At 35.8% G+C, this 25,570-nt stretch overlaps 1 protein-coding gene across 3 annotated transcripts; it reads left to right on the top strand.

Moving 5' to 3' along the window:
• Positions 1-21,518: 21,518 nt before the first annotated feature.
• On the top strand, positions 21,519-25,197 carry LOC133796711 (beta-amylase 2, chloroplastic). 3 transcript variants are annotated; one of them, XM_062234349.1, is made up of 9 exons: positions 21,522-22,160; positions 22,351-22,428; positions 22,527-22,730; positions 22,931-23,125; positions 23,333-23,497; positions 23,581-23,841; positions 23,955-24,173; positions 24,432-24,651; positions 24,907-25,197. In XM_062234349.1, exons 1-9 carry the CDS (start codon positions 21,858-21,860, stop codon positions 24,987-24,989), a joined length of 1,728 nt encoding a protein of 575 aa, XP_062090333.1. In that variant the 5' UTR covers positions 21,522-21,857; the 3' UTR covers positions 24,990-25,197. The 3 variants fall into 3 exon arrangements, 1 of the variants encoding a protein (XP_062090333.1); XR_009875527.1 differs by lacking the exon at positions 24,907-25,197 and having other exon boundaries at positions 21,519-22,160; positions 23,955-24,326; positions 24,432-24,503; XR_009875526.1 differs by lacking the exon at positions 24,907-25,197 and having other exon boundaries at positions 21,519-22,160; positions 23,955-24,339; positions 24,432-24,503.
• The last annotated feature ends 373 nt before the right edge of the window (positions 25,198-25,570 follow it).

Genomic DNA, 25,570 nt, shown 5'->3' with positions numbered 1-25,570 from the left:
TTTTAATTTATAAAATAAATCTGAATGTGTTGGAAATGGTATTTTGTCTGATGGTCTTTACTGCCTCAATTTACAAAACAATACCGCTTATAATACTGTGCACGTTCACGCTGGCATTAAAAGATGTGTTATGAATGATAATTCCTCTACATTATGGCACCGGAGATTGGGACATATCTCCATTGATAGAATTAGAAGGTTAGTAAAAGATGGGGGGTGCTCAATACCTTAGATTTTACTGATTTTGATACTTGTGTGGATTGCATTAAGGGAAAGCATACCTCCAAGTCTAAGAAAAGTGGTGTCCATAGGAGTTCCGACCTATTAGAAATCATACATACTGATATATGTAGTCTAGACATGGACTCATTTGGTCAGAAATACTTCATCTCTTTTACAGATGATTACTCACGCTACATGTATATCTACTTACTTCATAACAAAAGCGAAGCGTTAGATGTCTTTAAGATATTTAAAGCTGAAGTTGAGAAACAATGCAATAAGCAAATTAAGATAGTGAGATCAGATAGAGGTGGAGAATATTATGGTAGATACACTGAAGATGGACAAGCACCTGGCCCTTTTGCAAAGTTTCTTCAAGAAAATGGGATTGTTGCCCAATATACCATGCCCGGTACAGCCGAAAAAATGGTGTTGCAAAAAGGAGAAACCGAACATTGATGGACATGGTGCGAAGTATGCTTAGCAGCAACCCTAAACTTCCTACATCATTGTGGACTGAAGCTCTAAAGACATCCGTGTACATAGTAAATCGAGTTCCAACCAAGCCAGTCTCCAAAACTCCTTTTGAATTATGGAAAGGTTGGAAACCGAGTTTGCAACATGTACGCATTTGGGGATGCCCATCTGAAGTTAGGGTATACAATCCACAAGAAAAGAAACTGGACCCAAGGACCATAAGTGGATACTTTATTGGATACGCTGAAAGGTCTAAAGGTTACAAGTTTTATTGCCCATCTCATAGCACTAGGATTGTGGAATCAAGGAATGCAAAATTTCTTGAAAATGCCTTAATTAGTGGGAGTGATCAATCCAAGAACTTAGGTTCTGAGAAAGATCCTTCAAAACCTTCTACCTCAACAGCAATATTGATTGTGGTTGATAACACCCCTGCAGTCCAAATGGATGTTGAACCACCACAGCCAATTGTTGAAGATTCGCAAGTCAATGATGAAGTTCAAATGGATCAAGTTGTTCAGGAGTTGCCTATAATTGTTGAACAACAAGCTGAACCACCCGCTCCTCAAGAGCCTGCTGGTGCAGCCTTAAGAAGATCCACTAGGACAACAAAATTGGCAATACCTAGTGACTACATTGTGTATTTGCAAGAATCTGACTATAATATTGGAGCAAAAAATGATCCAGAAACGTTTTCTGTAATGCCCCGGATTCCCTAATATGGTTTGATGGCTGGATTAGTAGGTCGGGAGGGCCATAACTGTTAAATTATGCCAATAAATGTATTTATGCATGTTTATGAGAATTATATTATGATATGATGTTAAATGCATGCATGTGAGTCCACATTTGTTTACAGGGGTGTTTTGGTAATTTGGCCCATTGAGGGTATAATCGTATACTTGTTTGTATGTCAATGATATATTGTGAGGCCACATTATAATGTGGATTGGTTCGAGTATTTCGGCATGAGACGATCTTTAATTGTGATTTATCGGTTTGGTCATAACAGGTTTGAGCTCGGGGCTCGGGGTGAGTCTCGGGGTGTTTTAATGATTAGAGCGTTACTGGGGATTTTAGGGTAACGGGATATGAACTATTGGTGTTTGAGGATATTGAGATTAGTGGGAATTGGGAAGCGTTAATTGTGATTAACGAGATAAGTGAAAGTGCCAACTTTACCCTTGAAGTGGTTTTAGAGGCTTTAGGTGGCTCAAGGGTATTTTGGTCATTTAAGTTTGGGATATATATGACATAAGTGGCTGCTGGCTGTAGAAGCTAGTGGATTAAAACAGAACAAAATAGAGACTTGCTTCTTCCTTCCCGTACACCATTTTCTTCATCTTTCCTTTGAGGTTTTTTGAGTTCTAGGTGGGGATTCAAGCTAGGGAATTCAAAGGCTGGGTTGGTGGACTTGGTTCAGCTAGTGAGGGAGGTTCAAAGCTGTTTTAAGGTGAGTTTTAGTCATTGAACTCAAGTTATGCTCTGTTTTTCCTTTTTAGTTTTTCAGTTTTGATTTCTTGATAGAAGTGTGGATTTGAAGAGGTTTTGATGGATGATAAGTTTGGGTTTTGATGAGGGGAATTTATGGGTGATGTTTGGAGGTTTAAATGGGTGTTTGGAAGAGGTTTTGAGTTGGTTTGTAGGGCTGGTTTGAGAGGAAAAACACAGGGGAGAATTCTGGTGCGCGTGCTGCCTTTTTGCCTGTTCTGGGCTGGGCGCCGCGGTGCAGCTGTGGTGCGCCGCGGCCCTTGGCGTCTGGCAGGGAAGTCCCTCGTTGTCTGGAGGGCACGCCGCGGTGCAACAAGGGAGGGCCGCGGCCCTTAAGGTCATTTTTGCCAGAATGATGTCTTTAGCTTGGGGATTCAAACCTTAGGCCTCGGGGTTGAACCTAGTACCCGGTTGGGTATTGTTTGATGTCTCGGAGGCTGAGTTTTGGTTTAGGGACCCTCAGTTATCATTTTTATTGATAAATCCTATATTTTGGTTATGACCAGGTGACCGTCAAGGAATTTAAAGGTTGATCGTTCTCAGGGGTCGTTCATAAAATAATTTTCACTCGAACCAGAGGTAAGAAAACAGTGTATGAATACAGTTGCACCCTGTATAGGTATATGACATGCATGGTTTGATATTGAGGCATGTTGGTTGATTTATGTGGACATGGATTGCATATTAAATGCTAGTGAACGCTGATAACTTATTTGTGGCACTGACTAGTCAGGGACCGACCCTAAAGTCGATGATCACGCATTGAATGGCTCTATGGCATTAATGTGGGACCGACCCTAAGGTCGAAGAACTTATAAGCGCTTGCCTGGTCTAGGACCAGATGTTCATAGCCAGGGTATATGACCCCGGTGACCGTTTGTCACATGGCTAGGGGACGCTGTCCATAGTTACGACTCTAGAGTCGGGAGGAAGGTTATGTTGGTGACCAATCACCATGCACCTGTCCTGAACAAACTTATGTAAGAACCATTTATCAATTAAGCCCTGGTGACCCTATCGTCACATGGCGAAAGGGAGCTGTACCCATCTTTGTGACTTTTGCTATTGTCACCCATCTGTATTGGACTGTTGGTCTTGAATGGTTATTATGATCATTGTTGATATTATGTCATGCTTTATTGTGTTCTCTTGCTGGGCCTTGGCTCATGGGTGCTGTGAGGTGCAGATAAAGGAAAGGAGAAGCTTAACCAACCCTGAGTGGAGAGCTTGGGCGATGTTGTGTACATATTGGGCCGCTTGACCACCATGGTCAGGGAGTTCTTAGAGGGACTAGGGGTTTACCCTATTTTTGCCGCTTAGGTCGGCGGGGATTGTATATTTGCTACAGTAGCGACCCTTTTGTATTATTAACAGCTTGTAAACATTTTGAAAGGCTCATGAGCAATTTATTTACTTAATGAAATGTATCCTTTCCTTTTTACTGGTTTTCACCTTAACCTAATAATAACACTTAGATCACGTTTTTAACCAAAGGACTCGGGTAGCGAGTCAAATTTATGGTTCACTGTTCACCGTAACTGTTCTGGTGTAGCCAGGGCGTTACATTTTCACAAGCTATGAATAGCAAAGAATCGGAACTGTGGTACAATGCCATGAATGAAGAAATGAATTCTATGAAGAGCAACGAAGTCTAGGATCTTGTTGAGTTGTGATGGACCCAAAACGGGTATGTTTTAATTATTTATACTCGCAAGCGCACGAATCGTATATGGAATATAGTGTTCATGTAAGCACGAGATCGAACCCAAAGGAGTTGACTAAAATCGAAAAAGAGAAACTATTTTAAACCAAAATTAATAAATTCTAACCTAGTTCCAAAGATTTATGGGATTTTTGTATAATAAAAATAAAATATAAGATACTAATAAAGAAATTAAAGACAATATATATATAACATAAATTAATAATAGAAATGAAGATGGTAAAATAAGATTATTAAGGATTGGAATCCACAAAATGTAAGTTCAATAATATTTATAAGTACATTAATTCCCAAGTTTTAGTGATAGTTAAAATAAATCAAACTATCATTTTCTAAATAGATTTATAACTTTAAGCACAAATTATTTCTAAAAAGATAAGATTTTTCTTCACTTTTCTAAATTATAATTTCAAAGCATTTAGTGTAAATCAATCTAATGAAATAACAAATAAATCAATGAACATTATTTATAAGGCAAAACATAATATTTTTGTTCTAAGCATGGATGTGTACAATTTAATGACACATCTTACACAAAGAATATCATGTATTTGCACTAATGAAGAACAAAGTTTAAATATGTGCATAACAATCCAAAATACATGATATTTAAGATGAAAGAAGATATTTGAAGAAGAAAATTCCATAAACTTTGTTGCACACAATGGGAAATCAACATACAAAATAAATACTATCTAGTTACATAATGTTTCATCATCACCTTAATAATCTTAAAAAGATTAGAAACACATAACTAGAATAACAAATACACACTAAAAATTACAAACATAAATAGGAAAATTTGGAGGAGAAACCTCCAAAATTTCCTCTAAAAATACATAGAAAATAATAAGAAGAAGAAGAAGAAGAAAATTGAGAGGTTTTGAATGTGTAGAAATTATGGTATAGTAACCTCCCTTCCTCCAAAATGGACACCCTAAATCTCTTATTTATAGCCAAAAATGAGGTATTAAAATAATCAATTTAAAATAATTAAATTGATTAAATTAATTTAATTAATTATAATATGGTAAATATGGGTAAATTATAGGGTGTAATAATTATGTTTTGGGGTAAAATGTGTATAAAGTGAGGTAAAAATGTGGTATTTTTAGACATATGGGACAAATGGTACATTTTGCTTTTTTATGGGCTCAAGAAAATTGGGCAGCTTTGTGCTTGAGGCAGGCGTGTGGCTGGGTGCAATGCTGAAGTGTTGATGCAAAAGGGAGCAACTTGTTGGGAATTAACCAAAAAAAAGGCCCATGCGTGGAAGTGAAGGCACATGGCTGTGAGGAAAGCTTTGGGTGGCATCAATGAAATGGTTGGATGCATTTGAACGTGAGGCACATCAAGGGAATGGTGGGAGGAAGTGGTGGGCCTGGGCCATGGCAAGCTTGAATTGGAGGCATGGGCTTTATTGAGGAGTTGGACCTTGGTCAAGGCATTTCAAGAATGCCACTTTTTTCTTCTCTTTTTCAGCTTTATATCTTTTCTTTTCTTTTCAAAGCCCAAAAATACAATAAATTTCCTACAAAATAAACATAAAATAAATCATAATAAAATATTTTCAACTATAAAATAAATCAATTTAATTCTTTGAAAATATTAATTATAACTTAATTTATTTTTAACATTTAATTTCAATAATACAACATTTTTACCTCAAACTAAACCACAATAATTCAAATAATTAACTACAATATTTTACAACAAAATAACTATAAAAACACGCAAAAATCTATAAAATCAAAATAAGACTAATAAATTCAGAATTACTTAAAAACTTAATAAATTACTTAAAAACTCAAGAATTAAGCAACAATTAGCACACAAAAAGTGGTAAAATAACTCTATTTTGTAGAGTTATCAAGTTGCCTAATGGGGCGAGGGCTATTGGGTGTAAATGGGTCTTCAAAACAAAGAAAGACTCATTAGGCAATATTGAGAGACACAAAGTGAGACTCGTTGCTAAGGGGTTCACTCAAAAAGAAGGAATTGACTACACGGAAACCTTTTCTCCGGTATCTAAGAAAGATTCCCTCAGAGTTATCCTGGCATTAGTTGCTCATTTCGATTTAGAGTAGCAGCAGATGGATGTGAAAACTGCCTTCCTAAATGGTGACCTAGAGGAGGAGGTATACATGAAACAACCAGAAGGATTCTCCTCTAGTGATGGTGAGCATTTGGTGTGCAAGCTTAAGAAGTCCATCTATGGTTTAAAACAAGCGTCCCGCCAATGATATTTAAAATTCCATGATGTCATCTCTTTTTTTGGATTTGAAGAAAATGTCATGGATCAATGTATATACCAGAAGGTCAGTGGGAGTAAGATTTGTTTTCTTGTTTTATATGTGGACGATATTCTTCTTGCAACCAATGATAAGGGCATGCTACATGAGGTGAAGCAATTTCTCTCAAAGAACTTTGAGATGAAGGATATGGGTGATGCATCTTATGTCATTGGCATTAAGATCCATCGAGATAGATTCAAATGTATCTTAGGTCTATCTCAAGAAACCTACATTAACAAAGTTTTAGAGAGATTTCGGATGAAATATTGTTCACCAAGTGTTGATCCTATCGTTAAGGGTGATAAATTAAATTTGAGCTAGTGTCCAAAGAATGATTTTGAAAAGGAAGAAATGAAGAACATCCCATATGCTTCTGCTGTTGGAAGCTTGATGTATGCTCAGGTGTGCACACAACCCGACATTGCCTTTGCTGTCGGAATGCTAGGAAGATTTCAGAGTAACCCGGGATTAGACCACTAGAAAGATGCAAAGAAAGTTATGAGGTATCTTCAGGGTACTAAGGATTACAAACTCATGTTCAGACGAACCGACAACCTAGAAGTAGTTGGCTACTCAGATTCAGACTTTTCTGGTTGTACTGATTCACGTAAATCAACCTCTGGTTACGTGTTTATGTTTGCCGGTGGAGCTATATCATGGAGGAGTAACAAACAGACCTTGACTGCTACTTCTACTATGGAAGCCAAGTTCGTTTCGTGTTTTGAGGCTACATCACATGGTGTATGGCTAAAGAGTTTCATTTCAGGCCTTAGAGTTGTAGATTCTATATCTAGGCCATTGAGAATGTTCTGCGACAATTCAGCTGCTGTATTCATGGCTAAGAACAACAAGAGTGGTAGTCGAAGCAAGCACATTGACATCAAGTACTTAGCCGTGAGAGAACGTGTTAAAGAAAATAAAGTGGTCATTCAACACATTAGCACTGAATTGATGATTGCTGATCATATGACGAAAGGCTTGCCACCTCATAAATTCAAGGATCATGTAGTGAACATGGGACTTGGTTCCCTTATGTAAATTTATTGTACAAACTGAAGTTATTATCAATGAAACTCTTATTTTGATGTTTTCTCATATTTATGCGCATCATAATTTTATTTGAGAAAATTTTATCTTCATAGGACCTGAATAAACATAGGGTTTATTCGTTTAAGTACATAGCCACATAAATTACATTGTTATGTAATAAATATATTGTAATACATGGAAGATAATACTCGTCATAAGAGGAGGACCTATCGCCATGATTCGTGTGTTTATTATCTAACAAGGATGATCGTCGGGCTTAAGTAATACATTAATTTAAATGCTGACCAAGTGGGAGAATGTTAGAATATTTATTTATTTGGCATATAAAATCAATTTGTTACAACTAATTGATTTAATATATTAAAGTCAATGTTTAATTTATTGACAAAATATTCTAATTAATAGTTAACATTGTCTATTACCTAATTTTGTTGTTACCCGATTTTTCATATCCCAACTGATTGAGAAAATATCTCAATTTGTGGCAGAGACTCTGATGATAGGTCTCACTCTATAAATATAAAGTACCGGTCCCCAAGTTCACTGCTCATTCTGACTTTCAGTAACTCCATCTAAAAGAGTTAGTGAGAGCTTGGAAGCCCGTGTACTCGTTCTAATTATTTTCCTTTTCTTTTGTAGTTCTAAAGCTAGATCGAGGTTATCAATTGCAATGGCTGGAGGTATACAATATTCGATCCTCTTTTATATATGTTCATTCTATATATTAATTCCGCCTACATGTATATAGGATTGTTCATATCCCTACATTCATTTCAATTTAACATATAATACCAATAATAAGAAAACATACTTCTAAGCTCATTATAATTATGACTTCTCTTTTGTTCTTGTTTACATAGACTATTTTTATGGGTAAATTTTAGTACAATTCTAATTTTTTTAATAAATGTACACATTGTAGTTATTTATAACTATTTACAAAATATTTATTTTTTTTAATAATTTAACGTACTAAAAACAAAAATAAAGTATTTTGTTTTACACTCATATGAAAAAAAATTATAAGTGCCAAAATTCTCCACTTTATTCATTTACTCTTAATATAATTCTACATAGACTTAAAAAAAAACTTCACTCTCTTTTTCATGAGTTTTGAATAAGTAAGATAATTGCTTCGAATTAATACTCTCTCCCTCTGGTATTCCATTGTTTTCTCAATTTGGTTTATATTGCTACCTGTCTTATTTGACGAATGTTCCTACACCAAGACTTTGATACTATTTTTTTTTTATTATTCTCATTTTCTTTACGTTTTCTTTTTCAATTGTTTTCTAATGGCATACAATTCTGGAACTTTTCTCTACAAAGAATAAACACGGTGTTTGTGTCAAAATCTTTCCCTAAATCTTTTATTAATTTTACTTACATATATGTTTAATGCATTATCGTTTGTTGAAGTAGTTCCTCTGATTATTGCACATTTTGTTGGATAAACCAACAACATGAACGTGTTCTTCAATGAATTGAGAGGCAATAACAATGGGAGAATACTTGCAAAAAAAATACTTCGATGTTTAAGTCAATACAATGTTCTAACTCTCAATTCATCATCTTCACAAACTCTAATCAATCTAAAAAATCTAAGGTCCTCAAAATAAGTCCCTCGTTTCCTATATATAGAAAAATGACGAAGAATGAGGTTAAGAAGGCTTATCGTGATTGGTTCAGGTGTCAGACTTCTCTGACCTTCTTCCCTCCTCTTTTTCCTTCACATTGTGATTTGTGAGCTCAAATGCTCATCGATCGCCTTGCTCAATCTGAGCTCAGGTATTTCCTTCTGATTAGTCTGTTTTGAGTTCAGAGCTCATCAATCTATTCATTCATTTTGTGTTAGTAAAATGCCTTCTTCGAGACAAGGTCAATCTCCCAAAGCAATTTCTTGCTATTTCATTCAACAACAAAACCAACTGATTACAATTGTTCAATTTATATCAGCAATTTAGGAAAATTAAAAATAACAGAAAGTAGCAATTTACACCAACAATCAGCCACGCTCCATTCTAACAAACTCTTGGAGCCATTTCGGTCGTACGCGCATACGAGATCCACGCTCTCGCCATCTTCGTTTTGGTGCTTCTTGTCTTCCTCGTTACCGTCTTTGTTCTCAGGTGAGACGGTTGGAACTTCTTTTTGGGCAGCAACATCTATCCAGCCCTTAATCTTCTCATGGATCACTCCCGAGTCCAAGGCTATTGGGCCTAATATTTGGGTTGGGCTAACACTACACCCATCCTCGAAAACGACCTTGTCCTCAAGGTTGGTAAGGTCGTATAGTTGACAGAATTCAGCAAAATCTTCCCAAGTTGCGTCTTCCGGAGCACTCAGAGACCACTGCACCAACACTTGTGGTTTGTTTTGACTGAGGCGAGTGGCTAAGATAGCTTGCGGTACCATGATAGGCTTGTTATTGATGGAGAGATCGGGAAGTGGATAACAAGCAGGTGGTGTGTTACCATAGAATGGTTTAAGTACGGAGACATGGAAGGTGGGATGAATGCGACTACCTGCTGGTAATTCAAGGGTGTAAGCAACAGAACCTATTCGAGCCTTAACTGGAAATGGGCCAAAGTACCTTCTGCAGAGCTTAGAATTGAGACAGTGAGCCACTGTTGCTTGCCGATAAGGTTGCAATTTAATCAGTACCAAATCGCCTGGTTTAAACTTAATAGCTTGACACTTCTTGTTAGCTTGTATAGTCATTCGATGTTGAGCTTGGAGCAGGTTTTTCTTCAGTTGCTGCAGGATAGCATCTCGTGACAGCAGGTCTTCTTCAACAGCTTGAATGGTTGTAGTACCCCGCGTGTAAGCAGGTATAGATGGAGGAGTTCATCCATACACAGCTTGAAAAGGGGTCATACCAATAGCGGAGTGATGGCTAGTATTATAGTGGTATTCAGCCCAAGAAAGAAACTTACTCCATTGTTTGGGGTTGTCTGCGGTGAAAGCCCGAAGGTGTTGTTCTAGATAGCAATTAGTCACCTCCGTCTGACCATCTGTCTGAGGGTGGTAAGAAGAGCTCATTTTCAAGGAAGTCCCCATCAACTCAAATAATTTTCTCCAAAAGGCACTAGTGAAAATCGGATCACGATTTGACACAATAGAACGGGGCATGCCATGTAGTCTTATGACCATATGAGAAAAAAGTTCAGCGACCTTGGTAGCTAAATAATGACTTGGAAGAGCTTCGAAATGGGCATATTTGGTGAAGCGATCCACTACCACCAAGATATTTGTGACCCCCAATGAGTTAGGCAAACCCACGATAAAATCCATGGCAAGATCCTCCCAAACACGTTCTGACAATTCAAGTGGTTGTAACAATCCATAGGGGGTAGCGGGTGAGTATTTAACTGTCTGACATATCACACATGATTGTACAAATTTTCGCACTTCCGTCTTCATACCAGGCCAAAAAAAATTGGCGCTCAACCTTAAGAATGTACGTTGTTGATCCCAAAAGAGGGTGTTTTAATATTTATACTCACAAGCGCATGAATCGTTCATATAGAATAGTGATCATGTAAGCAAGGATGTCGAACCCAAAGGAGTTGTCTAAAATCGAAAAGAGAAAACTATTTTAAATCAAAAGTAATGAATTCTAACCTAGCTCCAAAGATTGATGAGTTTTAATATTATGAACATAAAATAAAAGATTGAAAAATAAAGCTATTTAAGAGATTAAAAATAAAGCAATAATGAGTTGAAAATAAGTGTTAAAAGAAAAGATTATTAAGATACTAGAATCCACAAAATGTAAGTTTAATAATATTTATTAGTATATTGATTCCCAAGTTTTAGTGATAGTTAAAATAATTTAAACTATCATTTTCCAAAAAGATTTATAATTTTAAGCACAAATTTCTTATAAAAAGATAGGATTTTTCTTCACTTTTCAAAATTATAATTTCAAAGCATTTAGTGTAAATCAATCTAATGAAATAACAAATAAATCAATGAACATTATTTATGAGGCAAAACATAATATTTTTGTTCTAAGCATGGATGTGTACAATTTAATGACACATCTTACACAAAGAATATTATGTTTATGCACTAATGAAGAACAAAGTGTAAATATGTTCTAACAATCTAAAATACAAGATATTTAAGATGAAAGAAATATATGAAGAAGAAAAATCCATAAACTTGTTGCATTACAAGGGAAATCAACATACAACATAAATATTACCTAGTTACAAGTTGCTTCATCATGATCTTAATAATCTTATGAAAAAGATTAGAAGCACATAACTAGAGTAGAAATTACAAAATAAAAGACATACATACTTGCAAAATGCTCTTGAAAAACCCAAAATGGAAGAGAGAATGGTAGAGAGAAAATGGGAGAAAAGAGATGGTAACCAAAAATTAAGCACCCTAAAATGGTCTTGAAACTCCATATTTATAGCCAAAATGAGATTATTAAAATAATCAATTTAAATTAATTAAATTGATTAGATTAATAAAATAAAATAAATATGGTATGTAGAGGTAAATTATAGGGTGTAATGATGATGTTGTGGTGAAAAATGTGTAGACAAAAGGGTAAAAAATTGGTAATTTTGTCATAGGGGAAAAAATGCAAAATGATGGGCTCAAGAGGTGCTATATGGCAGTAACAGGCGGCTGGGGAGCTTTGGGGCCTGCTGGGCGAGTTGGGGACTTGGGTCGGTTGGGCTAGGCAAGAGGACAGGCCCACGGTTGGCCTTGCAAGGGAGGAATTGGTGCTGGGAAAGGCAGCTTGGAAGAGCTTGCTGCTAGGTCACGATTGAAGCAGCTGTATGCATAAATGGTTGACAGCTGGGGAAGGACTTGGTGGAGAAATGGCTAGGCTGAGATGTGTTTCGGCTGGGCATGTGATGAGCAAATAGGCGTACGGCTGGGAGGAAGAGACTTGAGTTGGCTGGGCTGAATGGAGTGCTGAACGTGGGCCTGGGCTTGGTGGGCTGGTGGCTGACTTGGGCCTTTGCTCAAAAACATAAACTTTTCTTTCTTTTCTTTCAACTCTAACATTTTTTTCTTCTAAGAGCAATAAAAATGCAACAATTTATCTACAAAATAAGTAAACATTAAATTAGAATCAAATATTTTCAATTGTAAAAAAACTCATATTAAGTCCATGAAAATATTAATTAAAATTTAATTTACTTTGGCAATTAAGTTCAATAAAATCACATTTTTTTAACTTATAATCTAACAACACAAATTTCAAATAATTAACTATAACATATTATAATAAAATATCTATAAAAACATATAAAAATCTAGAAAACTACAATAAGACTAATAAATTAAAAATTACATAAAAACTTAATAAGTTAATTAAAAACTCAAGAACTAAGCAACAATTAGCATATAAAATATGGTAAAATAACTCTAATTTGTAGAGTTATCATACGCTCCGGACCAGCATGTCCGCCAACTGGAGAGGCATGGAATTCCTTCATAATTTGTTGCTTTAGATTAGAGTGGGTACTCACGCGGAGCTGCTGTTTGTAATATAATAGCCCATCCCTGACTGAGTAATCAGAATTTGACATGGTGCCATTAGCTAACTGATCATGTAAGTCACGTAACTCTGGGCAGGTAGTATTTTCCCTTCGCAATTCCTCCAAAAAATCAAAACAAGCTGATGTAATTGCAGTAGTCAGTAAGGAGAACGAGTCGTCATGTTGTCTAGACAGAGCATCGGCTGCTGAATTAGTTTTTCCTGCCTTATATTCGATGGAGAAGTGGAACCCGATGAGCTTTCGGAGAAATTGTTGCTGTTCGGGAGTTTGAATGACTTGGGTAAGTAATTCTTTCAAACTCTTGTGATCAGTGCGAATAACAAAGTGGCGTCCCAGCAGATATTGGCGCCATTTGGTGACAGCTTCGACAATGGCCCTTAATTCTCTGAGATAAGCTGAAGTGCCCACGAATTTTGGCCCCAATTTCTTGCTGAAAAATGCTATAGGATGGCCTTCTTGCATCAAAACCGCACCTATTTCGACATTGGAAGCATCAGACTCAATGATGAAAAGCTTAGAGAAGTCTGGAAGACTCAAAACTGGGGTCTCCGTCATTGCTCTTTTGAGGTGATCAAAGGATGCAAGAGCTTGTTCCGTCCAATTAAAATTATCCTTCTTCAATAACTCCGTGAGGGGGGCTGCAATAGAGGCATAGTGAGCCACAAAACGACGGTAATAACCCGTTAATCCCAAGAATCCTCTTAATTTCTTTAAGTTACGAGGTTGAGGCCATTCAACCATTGCGACAATCTTGGAAGGGTCTACCCGAACCCCTTGAGCAGAAACTAGGTGCCCCAAGTACTCAATAGTTGGCTGAAAGAATTTACATTTGCTTCCCTTGGCATAAAAACAGTGATCCTGTAGCAGCTGTAATACTCCCCCAATGACCTGCTGCATATGAGAATATCATCAAAGAAAACAATGACACAGATGCGCTGAAGTGGTTTGAATACCCGATTCATAGTAGCTTGGAATGTAGACGGTGCATTGGTAAGACCAAATGGCATGACGAGAAATTCGTAATGGCCTTCATGAGTGCGGAAGACTGTTTTATGAATGTCTCGGGGATGCATTCGGATTTTATGATAGCCTGCCCGAAGGTCTAACTTCGAAATTACTGTTGCTCCGCCCAACTCGTCTAGTAGCTCATCGATGGTGGGAATGGGAAAGCAATATTTGATGGTGATGTTGTTTAAAGCACGATAGTCCACACAAAAATGCCACGAGCCATCCTTCTTTTTAACCAACAACACCGGTGATGAATAGGGGCTGGTACTTGTTTGAACAAAACCACAATGCTCCATCTCTTGGACTAAGTGCTCAATGATATCCTTATGAAAATAAGGGTAGTGATATGGTCTCACATTAACTGGTTGAGATCTCGGTTGCAAGAATATCTCGTGGTCTGTCTCCCGATGGGGTGGTAGTTGTTTGGGTTCCTCAAACACATCCTGAAACTCTGTAAGAATCCCCTGCCCTTACACAGGAAAGGCTGCCTCTAGTTCAATTACTTCCGAACGCACTTTGGCCTCTTCTTTCGAAACTGCTGCCAGCATAAATACATCTCTAACATAACCCGCTCTAAGCATAGAGTGAAGTTGAGTAAAAGATAACTGGTGAGTTGGTGCCTTTGAAGAACCTACCAATTTAACAACATTACCCTGCCACTGAAACTCCATTGTTAGTGCTTTATGATCATGGATGCAAGGGCCCAAGGTTTGAAGCCATTGCATACCCAGAACCACATCAAGACCCCAAATAGGTAAGACATATAAATCTACCACAAATTTATGTCCCTGTAAAACTAACTCCACCTTTTTACACAGCTGTGAACACCAAAGAGAATTCCCATTACCCATGTAGACTTTGAACCATTTAGTTTCTTCACAAACTAAGCCCAAACGAGCTGCTAAGGCCTCTTGAATGAAATTATTGTTACTGCCAGTGTCAATTAAACCTCCAAGGATTCAGATCCGTGTTTAGCTACAATTTGAAAAATTCTTGGATTAGTAAAATTGGACAAGGAATTCAAGCTTACCTCATCTGCTAACCCATCATCTAAATCCTGAATCGGTGCTTACTCCTCAGGGTCACCATCGTCTCCTTCCTCATCCTCTTGAGTACAGAGGACAAGAACTCGATTCTTGCATTTATGCCCAAGAGTATACTTCTCATTGCAAGTGAAACACAACCCCTTCTCCTGTTTTTCTTTGATCTCTGCAGGGGACATTCGCTTAACTGGTAAAGAAAAGCTGCTGGTTTTTTGAAACTTTGAGGCTACTGTTACATTGGAGTTGGATTCGATGGAAGCTGAACCTGCCCCATGATGAGCTGCTGTAGCTATTGAATTCGAATATCTCGGCGACCAAGCAGAACACACGCCCTCGTTACGCGCACGAACCAACAAATCGTCATTGCGATCTTCAAATAATTGAGCCTTAGCCATGGCATCAGCCAAATCAACTAGTTTAGACATTAACAATTCCCGACGAATCTCATTTTTCAAGCCCCACACAAAATAATTGAGGAAGAAATGTTCCGACACACCTGAAATCTGAGTCATCAGTGTTGGATTAGCTTATACAGGATCTTTATTTATTTTCATGTATATCTAATATTAAACAAATTAATACGAGATAGCCTAAAACATGTTTCTAAAATTGAATTCAAAGAGAAACAAAGAATAGAATACTTACAGTATACGCAGCGGAATTAAAGAGTCCTTCCTTCAGTTTCTCTAACTCTTGTATCCTCTCTGTCGCAGAGTATTATCAAGAAACTGAATCGATATTCTATTTTCTTCACAATCTTCCAATGTATCCTTAGAACCACCTAGACTGGTGTGGGCAATTCTCAACACATGAGATAGATATAGAGAGAAGAAGAGAAAATAACAAAGAGGCTTAGAAAAAGACTTGTGTTTAGAGAGAATCTAAAACTATTAGAAAATCTGACTTGTGACTTATCAAACTTATGTTTTGACTTCTCTCTAAGCACTCCTTTTATAGACTCAATTATGCTATTTAATTTAATTAAAAAATCAATAAAATAATAGTCATTTTGAAGCCCTAGGTCGAAATTATCATGGGCTATAGGCCCGTGAAATTTCCCATTTGATTATAAGCCCATTGGACTTAAAATCAAGGCCTGTATTATTTTCTATTGATTTAATTAATTAAATAATTATTTAAATCCTTTATCAAATTAATTATTTATAATTTGAACCTTGATTTAAAATTATTTATTAATTTAGATACAAATTTATCTTAATTAATAAATCTGCCATAATTTCTCTTTTTTTCTCAAAATTACACAACTCTGTGAAACTATCCAAAATTGACCTGGTCAACTTTGATAATTCTAATTGATGATTAAATCAATTAATTGAGACTATCTAGATGATTTTCTCCAAGGTACAATGGGGACCATGGGCCTATGAAATCAAGCTCCAATAAGTTATCATAAATCTAACAAATAAATTTATTAACTTATTAATTCCTCGTGACTCCACTATAGACTTGGAATTGCACTATTGAATTCATAGAATGCTCTGTAACAAATATAGATACGCTATTAATTATCCATTGTTACAACCATAATTGCTACTTAATCCTCTATAGACGGTCTACAACGAGATAAGACTAAATTACCGTTTTACCTCTCATTGTATTTTGTTCTTAAAACACTTAGTTCCTTGTAAATGATATTTCAGTAAACTAATTTAATTACTGAAATGAGATCTCTATCATTTAACACCTTGAACAAAACTAAAAGGAAACCACCGTTTCACTTCTTCATCAGAAGCTATAGATGTTCATATCTATGATTAACACTCTCACTCAATTATACTACCGAGTTCCCAAGATGTAAGTATGCGCTAGTCTGTAGGGTAAGTTGGTAACGAACAAGTCAAAGAACTCAAATTATACAATTAGTTAGAATACTAACCACTCAAAATTGAGAATGAATTGACCTATGGTCAACTATATGATATGACTAGAATAGATAATAACGGTATGTTTACTTATCTTATCAACTATTAATATTGGTCCTGTCCGATGTAACATATACATCCGATCTTATCTATTTTGCTAATGTTCTGGAAAGAACATAACACTGTAATATGTAAGTAGATCATATCGTAGATTGGCAAGTCAGTGTAAATCCAGTGCACTGACTAATCTTAGGACTAACTTATTTTGAACATATAATCATATTTATATTCCACTGTGATTACGTCACTATAAATAAGATTAGCTATATGCTCGGGATTTAATAGAAGTTTATATTAAACAAATAATCATGAAAATAAAACATGTGAGCAAAGTGATTAACCAAGTCAAAAAAATGATTTCTACTCTTTTATTGATAATAAAATGAGATTACAAAGAATTTGGGTTTTAATTAGGGCATAAAACCCCAACAATCAGATCTTCAAATTCTGCTCTAAAAGTCGACACCCGCCCCGTCTGAGTAAGCTTAGCAATTCTTCCCAATGGGTCATCATAAATCGAGACTCTGAAACATAACCGTAATGCTCGAAGAAAGGACTCCCAATCTGAGAACCCTCCTCCTTTTTCCATCCATGGAAACCAAGTTGAGGGAGCTCCATCAAGATGAAATGGTACCATAGATAATCTGATATTGTGTGAGACCCCATGCAAGTCAAAGAACTTGTTGATCTTGTAAATCCAATCTTCTACATTCGTTCCATCAAACCGATGGACCTTCAGTCTCATAATTTTGAGAATTGAATTCACATCTCGAGAGTCAGTAGCCACTTCCGGTCGATGCACAGTCGGTGAATCCAAACCACTACTCGAACTCCTGTTAACCACTTGTGGCTTCGGCGAAGGAGATTGCAGTTGGTCCATACGACCATCCAAACGAGTCACCTGCTCGTCCAATCTGGCATTGAATCGAGCGAATTGCTCATCTAAATGTTTCTGGAAACTGGTTTCCAGAGCTTGAATCATGGCGGCGAGTTCTTCGTTCTTCATGCTGGAGATGAAGATACAATGAAAGCACCAATGTTAGTAAAATGCCTTCTTCGAGACAAGGCCAATCTCCCAAAGCAATTTCTTGCTATTTCATTCAACAACAAAACCAACTGATTACAATTGTTCAATTTATATCAGCAATTTAGGAAAATTAAAAATAACAGAAAGTAGCAATTTACACCAACAATCAGCCACACTCCATTCTAACAAACTCTTGGAGCCATTTCGGTTGTATGCGCATACGAGATCCACGCTCTCGCCATCTTCGTTTTGGTGCTTCTTGTCTTCCTCGTTACCGTCTTCGTTCTCAGGTGAGACGGTTGGAACTTCTTTTTGGGCAGCAACATCTATCCAGCCCTTAATCTTCTCATGGATCACTCTCGAGTCCAAGGCTATTGGGCCTGATATTTGGGCTGGGCTAACATTTTGAGTTCAAAGTTCATCAATCTATTCATTTATTTTGAGCTCAGAGCTCATCAATCATTCTTTAATTTCTTCATTGAAATCTTTATTCTAAATAGTCATTTTGTCACTTTGGGGAAATTATTCACTTACAAGTGTGATACTTCTATATTTGTTATTATGTTTTCTGATTTGTTTTGCATCTTGTTTTATTAAATTATTGAAATATGTGTGTGTGTGTGAGAGAGTATGAACAATCTTTGATTGCAATGCTCTACAAAGTTCTTCGCTTCTTTCCTCTCTGAACAGTTTTAGAGTGCCCAATGACAGTAAATTGGTCAAAACCCTCTTGATATAACACTGAAATTGAATGATTCAAATTTATAGGAAATGATAAGACAAATACCGACAACTTTTATGCTTTGAATTATTCAAGATAATAACAGAACCTGTTGTAATCGGCCATGGAGTTTCAAATTTGCATTGGGACAAAATTGAGCAATATACACTAATACGAACTTTCTTATTTTGAATTGATTATTTATTAATTTCTCTCACAATCATCCAAAATTCTTAAATAATGAAAAAATAAACCAATTATAACTTATAAACTCAAAATCAAATGCATAATAATGACTTTAAAATAAATAATTTAACATTTGACAACAATCTACCGGCAAAACAATGGAACTCATCCTTTGTCTTGCGGTTTTAACTCACAAAAAGCCAGTGAGTGCATAAACTCAATGATGGAAGAACATAGATGTGAGTAAACCTTTAATTGCCACGCACAGAATAAAATCAAAGAGCACTTGCAAAGTGACAATTCTTGAATAAATGAATAGATCAAAGATTCAGAATACGTTCCACGGAAACAATAGTTTGTTTGGTTGACACTGTGATTGAAGACATGGACGAAAGCAAAAATTAACTTCAAAGGCCAAAAGATATGAAGCAAAAAAATGAGGGGAGAAAATATGTAATTTTTGAAGTAATCAAGGATTACAGTATAAATAAAATATTTTTTTCCAAATTTTTGGGAGAGGGAGAGGCCCCCTTCCCCACTTGGTGCATCTATATCCTTGATTGAAGATAAAGCTCAACTTGGCACTTGACGTGAGACAATTTAAAGTAACTCTCCACTAAAACTTTGATCTGTTCATGCATCCTTGAATTCCAAATTACTCGCAACTTTAATTGAGAGTGATTGAGTAAGATTTTCTGAGCAGTATCTACAAACACTCTTTTCATTAGTTCTTCATTCCATATGCAAATACATGCAAAGAAGTTGGTTGTCCATTAACTAACTAAAAATTGAGATTAGATATCAAAGTTTCGTTAATTCATGGCATTAACGGATACTCCTGAACTCCTTTCGTTAATCCTTCACCAACAAAAAAAATAAGAACCTTCTAGGATAACATTCCTAACCTCCAAAAAGCCTCTCCACATATGTGTACAAGGCCGGCTCAATCATAGGGCAAACTAGACTTTAGCCTAAAGCTTCATATTTTTATTCTAAAAAAACAAAATCTGCCTTAAAAAGTATCTTTTATTGAGAAGTAAGGGCAAAAAAATAAGGCCTTAACAAGTATCTTTTAAAAAGAAATAGGACCCAAAAGGCCTCAAGAAGTTTTATAGGCCTAAGATCATAAAACATGTTGAGCCAGGGATATGTAGCTTTGGCACCATCCAATGGGAATTTTTCAAAAATAAGGTTTTTATACTTTTAAATATACAAAAATATGAGAATTATACTTTTTTTAATTTGTATGAGAAATTTATTAAAGAAAAAATTAAAGTATGTAAAACACAATTAGTAGCTAACTAAAATATGAAAAATGTCATATTTTTTATCATAGTTATATTTTCTTTAATTTTGAAGGTAATTTTATTTTCATCCTCTGCCACATGTAATGTTCTTCCTCTTTTTCCTTCAAATTTGATGTTTATTTTTATATTTAATATGAGTAACCCGTCACCTCTGTTATGGTAACTGGTTACTCCTCTTATGGCAGAAAGTTACTCCTCTTAGGATAACTGGTTACCTCTCTTGGTATATATTATTTAACATAGCTCTAGAAACGTACAATCTAAAAAAATGTTTATAATAAATAAAAAATAATTTTAAACACAATTTATATTACAAAAAAAAATTTGCAAAACAACCAAAGAAAAATTTAATATAAAATTAGTAATATAAAAATAATATAAAAAAAACAAATAAGCTAAAAAAATAATAATCAAATTACAAACATATCCCTTCAAATTAATAAAACTTGATTAAGAGTAAAATTATAGCATAAACCAATTTTTATACAAAAATATAGGAAAATAAACTCATAAAAGTGAAAATTCTTAAAAAAAAAAAAAGCCATAAATTAACTATTTTTAAAAACAAAAAAAAAATCATATTTTTACACACTCTATTAAAAATCTCATATAAAATATAATTTCCTCTCCAAAAATTCTCTTTGTTTAAATTATTTACTAACTAGGGCTTGCACTTCCACAGTCTTTGCCAGAAACCACACAAGTTTAGCCCAAATGATGCACCAAGTATTCTTTGCCCCAACCTTCCACACATCTTAAATTGATAAATAGCAACCCCAACTTTGAAAGCTATAAATCTATCACTCTCCACATTACTTATCAAGAGATGTTAAAAATTTATCTGATTAAATTCAATATGCACAATTTATTTAAATTTAATCTTGGATTGGATTGAAAAATCTAAAGTTCATACTTTGCCAATTTGATACAATATTAAAAGTAACTTATCTATAACCCAATCTGTACTTATTTTTATATATATTTTTAAAAAATTATAAATATATAAATTAAATTAAAATAAAAGGTTTTGTTTATGAGTTTTGAAGTTGTGATAAAAGATATATTAATTTTATTGGTGAAATTATATATATAAATCTTAGTGATAAAAGATTAAAACTTAAAAATAATTTAACTTTTTAAAAAAAATATCCGATCCAATATTGGATTGATTCCTAAATATAAAATCTGCAATTGATTATGACTGCAAAAAAATGTTAACTGAGTAAGATGAACAGTCCCATATGGGGTATTGTAAAATAAAAAAAAATTAATAATATATTTTAAATGATAAGATAAATGGCTCATGGTGAGTATTGTTAATAAACCATGCCAAGTTTGTTCATGAATATACCACACCTTAGAACTATTTGAAGGAAAACGACGCCAGGTTCAACTTAAACGACAGTTAACTCGAAAAGTAAAGAAAGAAACGACACATCTGGTTTCGTAAATGAGCCACACCACACCACACCACACCACACCACACCACACCGTCCTGATTCTTGGATCCATCAGCTCATCAGTCACGGGTTATCTCTTTTTTTATCTGTTGCATTCCCGATAATATCACGGAAAATACGTAAAGGAAAATTGATGTGTAACTCCTGATAATTTTCCCGGGAAAATAGTGAGAAAGTAAAAAGAGAGAGAAACTTCAAACTTCCATCGCCATCCACAAAAAGCCAAGGTATAAAATTTTCCCTTCCCTTCCCTTCCCTTCCCTTCACTCTTTTTAAGTGAAAGCAAATCCGTACTTTCCCGTTTCTTCTCTAAAATTTTCCCTGGAAATAAACGACAAACGAAGCTTCGAGTCTGTTCCTTGGGAAAATCTAGAATGGCAATTTCTTCAGCTCAGATTTTCCGTAGCTCGAGACCACCGAATGCTTTTCTCAGAGCTACTTCGACTTCTTCTTCTTTTTCAAATGCGCAAACCTTTCTGGCTTCTTTTGGAGTAACTTCACGGTTTTGGGGTTCTGTTGCTGGAAATCGTCGCCGATGGAAATGCGGGTTTGGGTCGGGTACTTCTGCTACCAATACTCGGTTTCGGACTATGGCGGTGCTCAAGGATGAACAAAAAGAAACAACCGAGGATGATCATCTTTTGTTCGATGATTCTATGGCCACCTTTCACAGCCAGGTTTCGTATTTCTGAATTTTAATTTTTATACTTTCTTGGAATGTAGTGAATGAGGCAACAAAGAAATCAGGAGAAGGAAAAGGAGGTGCACTTTATCCACAATCAACCAATCAATCAATGGTGATTGAGGATTAAGCTGTAGTTTTCTCATGCTTAGTATCAATTTCAAAAGTTTCTTTATCATTGGTAGGTTGAAGATAAGCCTGCCAAAATACAAGAGCGTGATTTTGCCGGAACTCCTTATGTTCCTGTATATGTGATGCTACCAGTGAGTTCTCCAATTCAGTTCTTGTTCTACTGGTTGTGCCATAATTTCCCCTAATATGTTATTTACCCAATTGACTTGTTATCATGGGGGACTGGCAGCTAGGCGCAATTGATATGAATTCTGAGTTGGTTGGTCCAGAAGGTCTTGTGAATGAGCTTAAAATCTTAAAGTCCATTAATGTCGATGGCGTTATGATCGATTGCTGGTGGGGGATTGTTGAGGCACATTCTCCACAGGTTTATAACTGGAGTGGTTACAGAAAACTCTTCCAGATTGTACGTGAGCTTCATCTGAAATTACAGGTGAATAATCTGTGTTAACGGTTAATATAGTAATATCCTTATTTAGACATACTGCCATCTGCACTTGACTTATGATGTTTGTTCGCGTATGTATATTATTGTGCAAATAATTACAAACTCAAAAGTTCATTGCGACAAAAAAAAATTACAAACTCAAAGGTAGATTTCATTCAAATTTCCTTCTTTGAAATGTACTTTAGGTTGTTATGTCTTTTCATGAATGTGGAGGCAATGTTGGAGATGATGTACATATTCCACTCCCAAGCTGGGTTACGGAAATTGGCCTAAGCAATCCTGACATATATTTCACTGATAGAGAAGGAAAGCGCAATACCGAATGTCTTACATGGGGCATTGATAAAGAACGAGTTTTGAAGGGCAGGACTGCTGTTGAGGTATGACTATAAGATATTCGCGTGATTGATCTTAAAAACTTATGAGGATGGGAAAGGTCTCAACTGCTAATCAAGCTTGAATTAACACATGTACAAACCAGAATATATGATTATTTAGCTGCACTAAATATTTTTGCAGATTGGTTTGTACTGTTACATCTTTAAAGTATTACCTTTTGTCTTTTTGTTATTATGCAATTAGTGCAGGTCTATTTTGATTACATGAGAAGCTTCAGGGTAGAATTTGATGAATTTTTTGAGGATGGTGTTATCTCTGAGATCGAAGTTGGACTTGGTCCATGTGGGGAGTTACGGTATCCTTCTTATCCTGCAAAACATGGTTGGAGATATCCTGGTATTGGTGAATTTCAGGTACTTCTGTCAGCTATTTCTGTCAACTCAGTGATTATATGTGCACTTGTTTTTTTCTTCTGATGCAAACTATTTCAGTTCAGTGCTATGATAAGTACTTGATGAAAAGTCTGACAAAAGCAGCCGAAGTGAGGGGACACTCAAATTGGGCCAGAGGACCAGATAACGCTGGTTCTTATAATTCCACACCACATAAGACTGGATTCTTCCGTGATGGAGGTGAATATGACAGCTATTACGGGAGATTTTTCCTTAATTGGTACTCTCGGACATTGATTGATCATGGGGATCGGGTACTCTCTCTAGCCAATTTAGCTTTTGAAGGAAGTTGCATTGCTGCAAAGGTTAGTCTGAAGAACTCCAATTAGAAAGAGAAGCCATTGTATTCAATTTACTGGATAGGATGGTATCATAGCTCTGTAACTATTAACGAAATATTCTTTTGTTTAATGAGCAGCTATCAGGTATACATTGGTGGTACAAAACAGCCAGTCATGCTGCTGAGCTGACTGCAGGGTTTTACAACCCAGCAAATCGTGATGGTTATGCACCAATTGCAGCAATGTTTAAGAAACATGAGGCTGCTCTGAATTTCACATGTGTTGAACTCCGTACATTGGACCAACATGAGGACTTTCCAGAGGCATTAGCAGATCCAGAAGGATTAGTTTGGCAGGTATGTATTTGTTTATGAGTTCATTCTGCTTATTTTTATTATTATTGCTACATTTTTTAGGTTTTACACCTGGTGCAACTCCTATGGGAAAAGCAGCTGTAATGCAATACAAAATCCAAAAGTAGTAGGATCTGGAATGCAATACAAAATCCAGTTATAACCATGGGTCTATATCTCTTACTGCCATGAATAAATTTAGTTTGAATTGGACAATGTTTTGTAAATCCCTTTGATCATGACACATTTGCATATATCCAGGTCTTGAACGCTGCCTGGGATGTTTGCATTCCAGTTGCAAGTGAAAATGCTCTTAATTGCCATGATAGAGAAGGCTATAACAAGATATTGGTAAATGCCAAGCCTCTGAATGATCCGGATGGAAGGCATTTATCAGCCTTTACCTACCTCAGGCTCAGTCCTGCTCTCATGGAGGCACACAACTTTGCCGAGTTTGAACGATTTGTTAAGCAAATGCATGGTATGTCATCCTTGCCCTGTCCTTTGCTTATTGCAAGCTAGAACTTATTTTGTGGTAAGATATGCTATTTATTTCCTAAACATGTGAGAGACTTCATTACCCCAAGAATCTTTGATTGCCGCCTGCACTTTTCTAGCTGCAATATATGAGGTTATGGTTATCTATGGCTAATGAATGTCATAGGACTCGGGAGCATTTCATGTGTTTGCCTTTTGGCTTTTAGTTTAATCACTAGTCTCCCTCTTCCGCATGCAGGGGAAACAGTTTCAGATCTTGTAGTTGATATGGAAACGACGCAGACCGAGGTAATGGATGATCAAATTGCACCAGAAAATTGATTACACGTGAAATCCAACACAGTTCGTTTGATGTACAATTCACATGATACCCACATGATACCCACATGGTTGCCAGCCTAAGATGTATTTTGCTTCAACCTTTGTAGGAGACAATGCCAATTAATTATCAGAGAGCAATTTCATTCTAGCAAAGAAGAGATTTTTGCTTAATTAATAAATAAAGCTGATTGCAATTCTTATGTTTCAATATCACAAGCCTGATGATACGTATTTGTTTTCCCTCTGCATTAATATTATTATTCATCTATTGGTATTTTTTTATTCAAAGTTAGCATGATCATCTCATGTTGGTCAACACAAGCTAGACCTCCAAAATGAACTGCGTTTTGCCATTGATTAGCAACCAGAGGATAATGATGTAACTCAAGTTTTTTTTTTGTTTCCCTTTCTATATTGGATAGTGTTATGTTAAGCTGTTAAACTCTGGTCTGTTTCTTCAAAATAGGAAAAATAGTACTTAACCTAATTTGTTGTTTTGCTTGTACTGAACTGCGGACCTTGTGTTGTGTGCAGTTATGTGTTTGATGATATTTCAGTGCTAACCTAAAGTTGAATGAGTT

The sequence above is a fragment of the Humulus lupulus genome, chromosome 8, assembly GCF_963169125.1.
Source record: "Humulus lupulus chromosome 8, drHumLupu1.1, whole genome shotgun sequence".
NCBI classification, from domain to species: Eukaryota; Viridiplantae; Streptophyta; class Magnoliopsida; order Rosales; family Cannabaceae; genus Humulus; species Humulus lupulus.
The sequence above is the reverse complement of the archived record's forward strand: the minus strand, read 5'-3'. Positions and strand labels throughout refer to the sequence as shown.

Bases quoted from the DNA above. Each gene is read 5' to 3' on its own strand.
- LOC133796711 (XM_062234349.1), top strand. From the start codon at position 21,858: ATGGCAATTTCTTCAGCTCAGATTTTCCGTAGCTCGAGACCACCGAAT. The intron at 24,174-24,431 runs GTATGTATTTGT...GCATATATCCAG, and splicing joins CAGAAGGATTAGTTTGGCAG to GTCTTGAACGCTGCCTGGGA. The intron at 24,652-24,906 runs GTATGTCATCCT...TTCCGCATGCAG, and splicing joins ATTTGTTAAGCAAATGCATG to GGGAAACAGTTTCAGATCTT.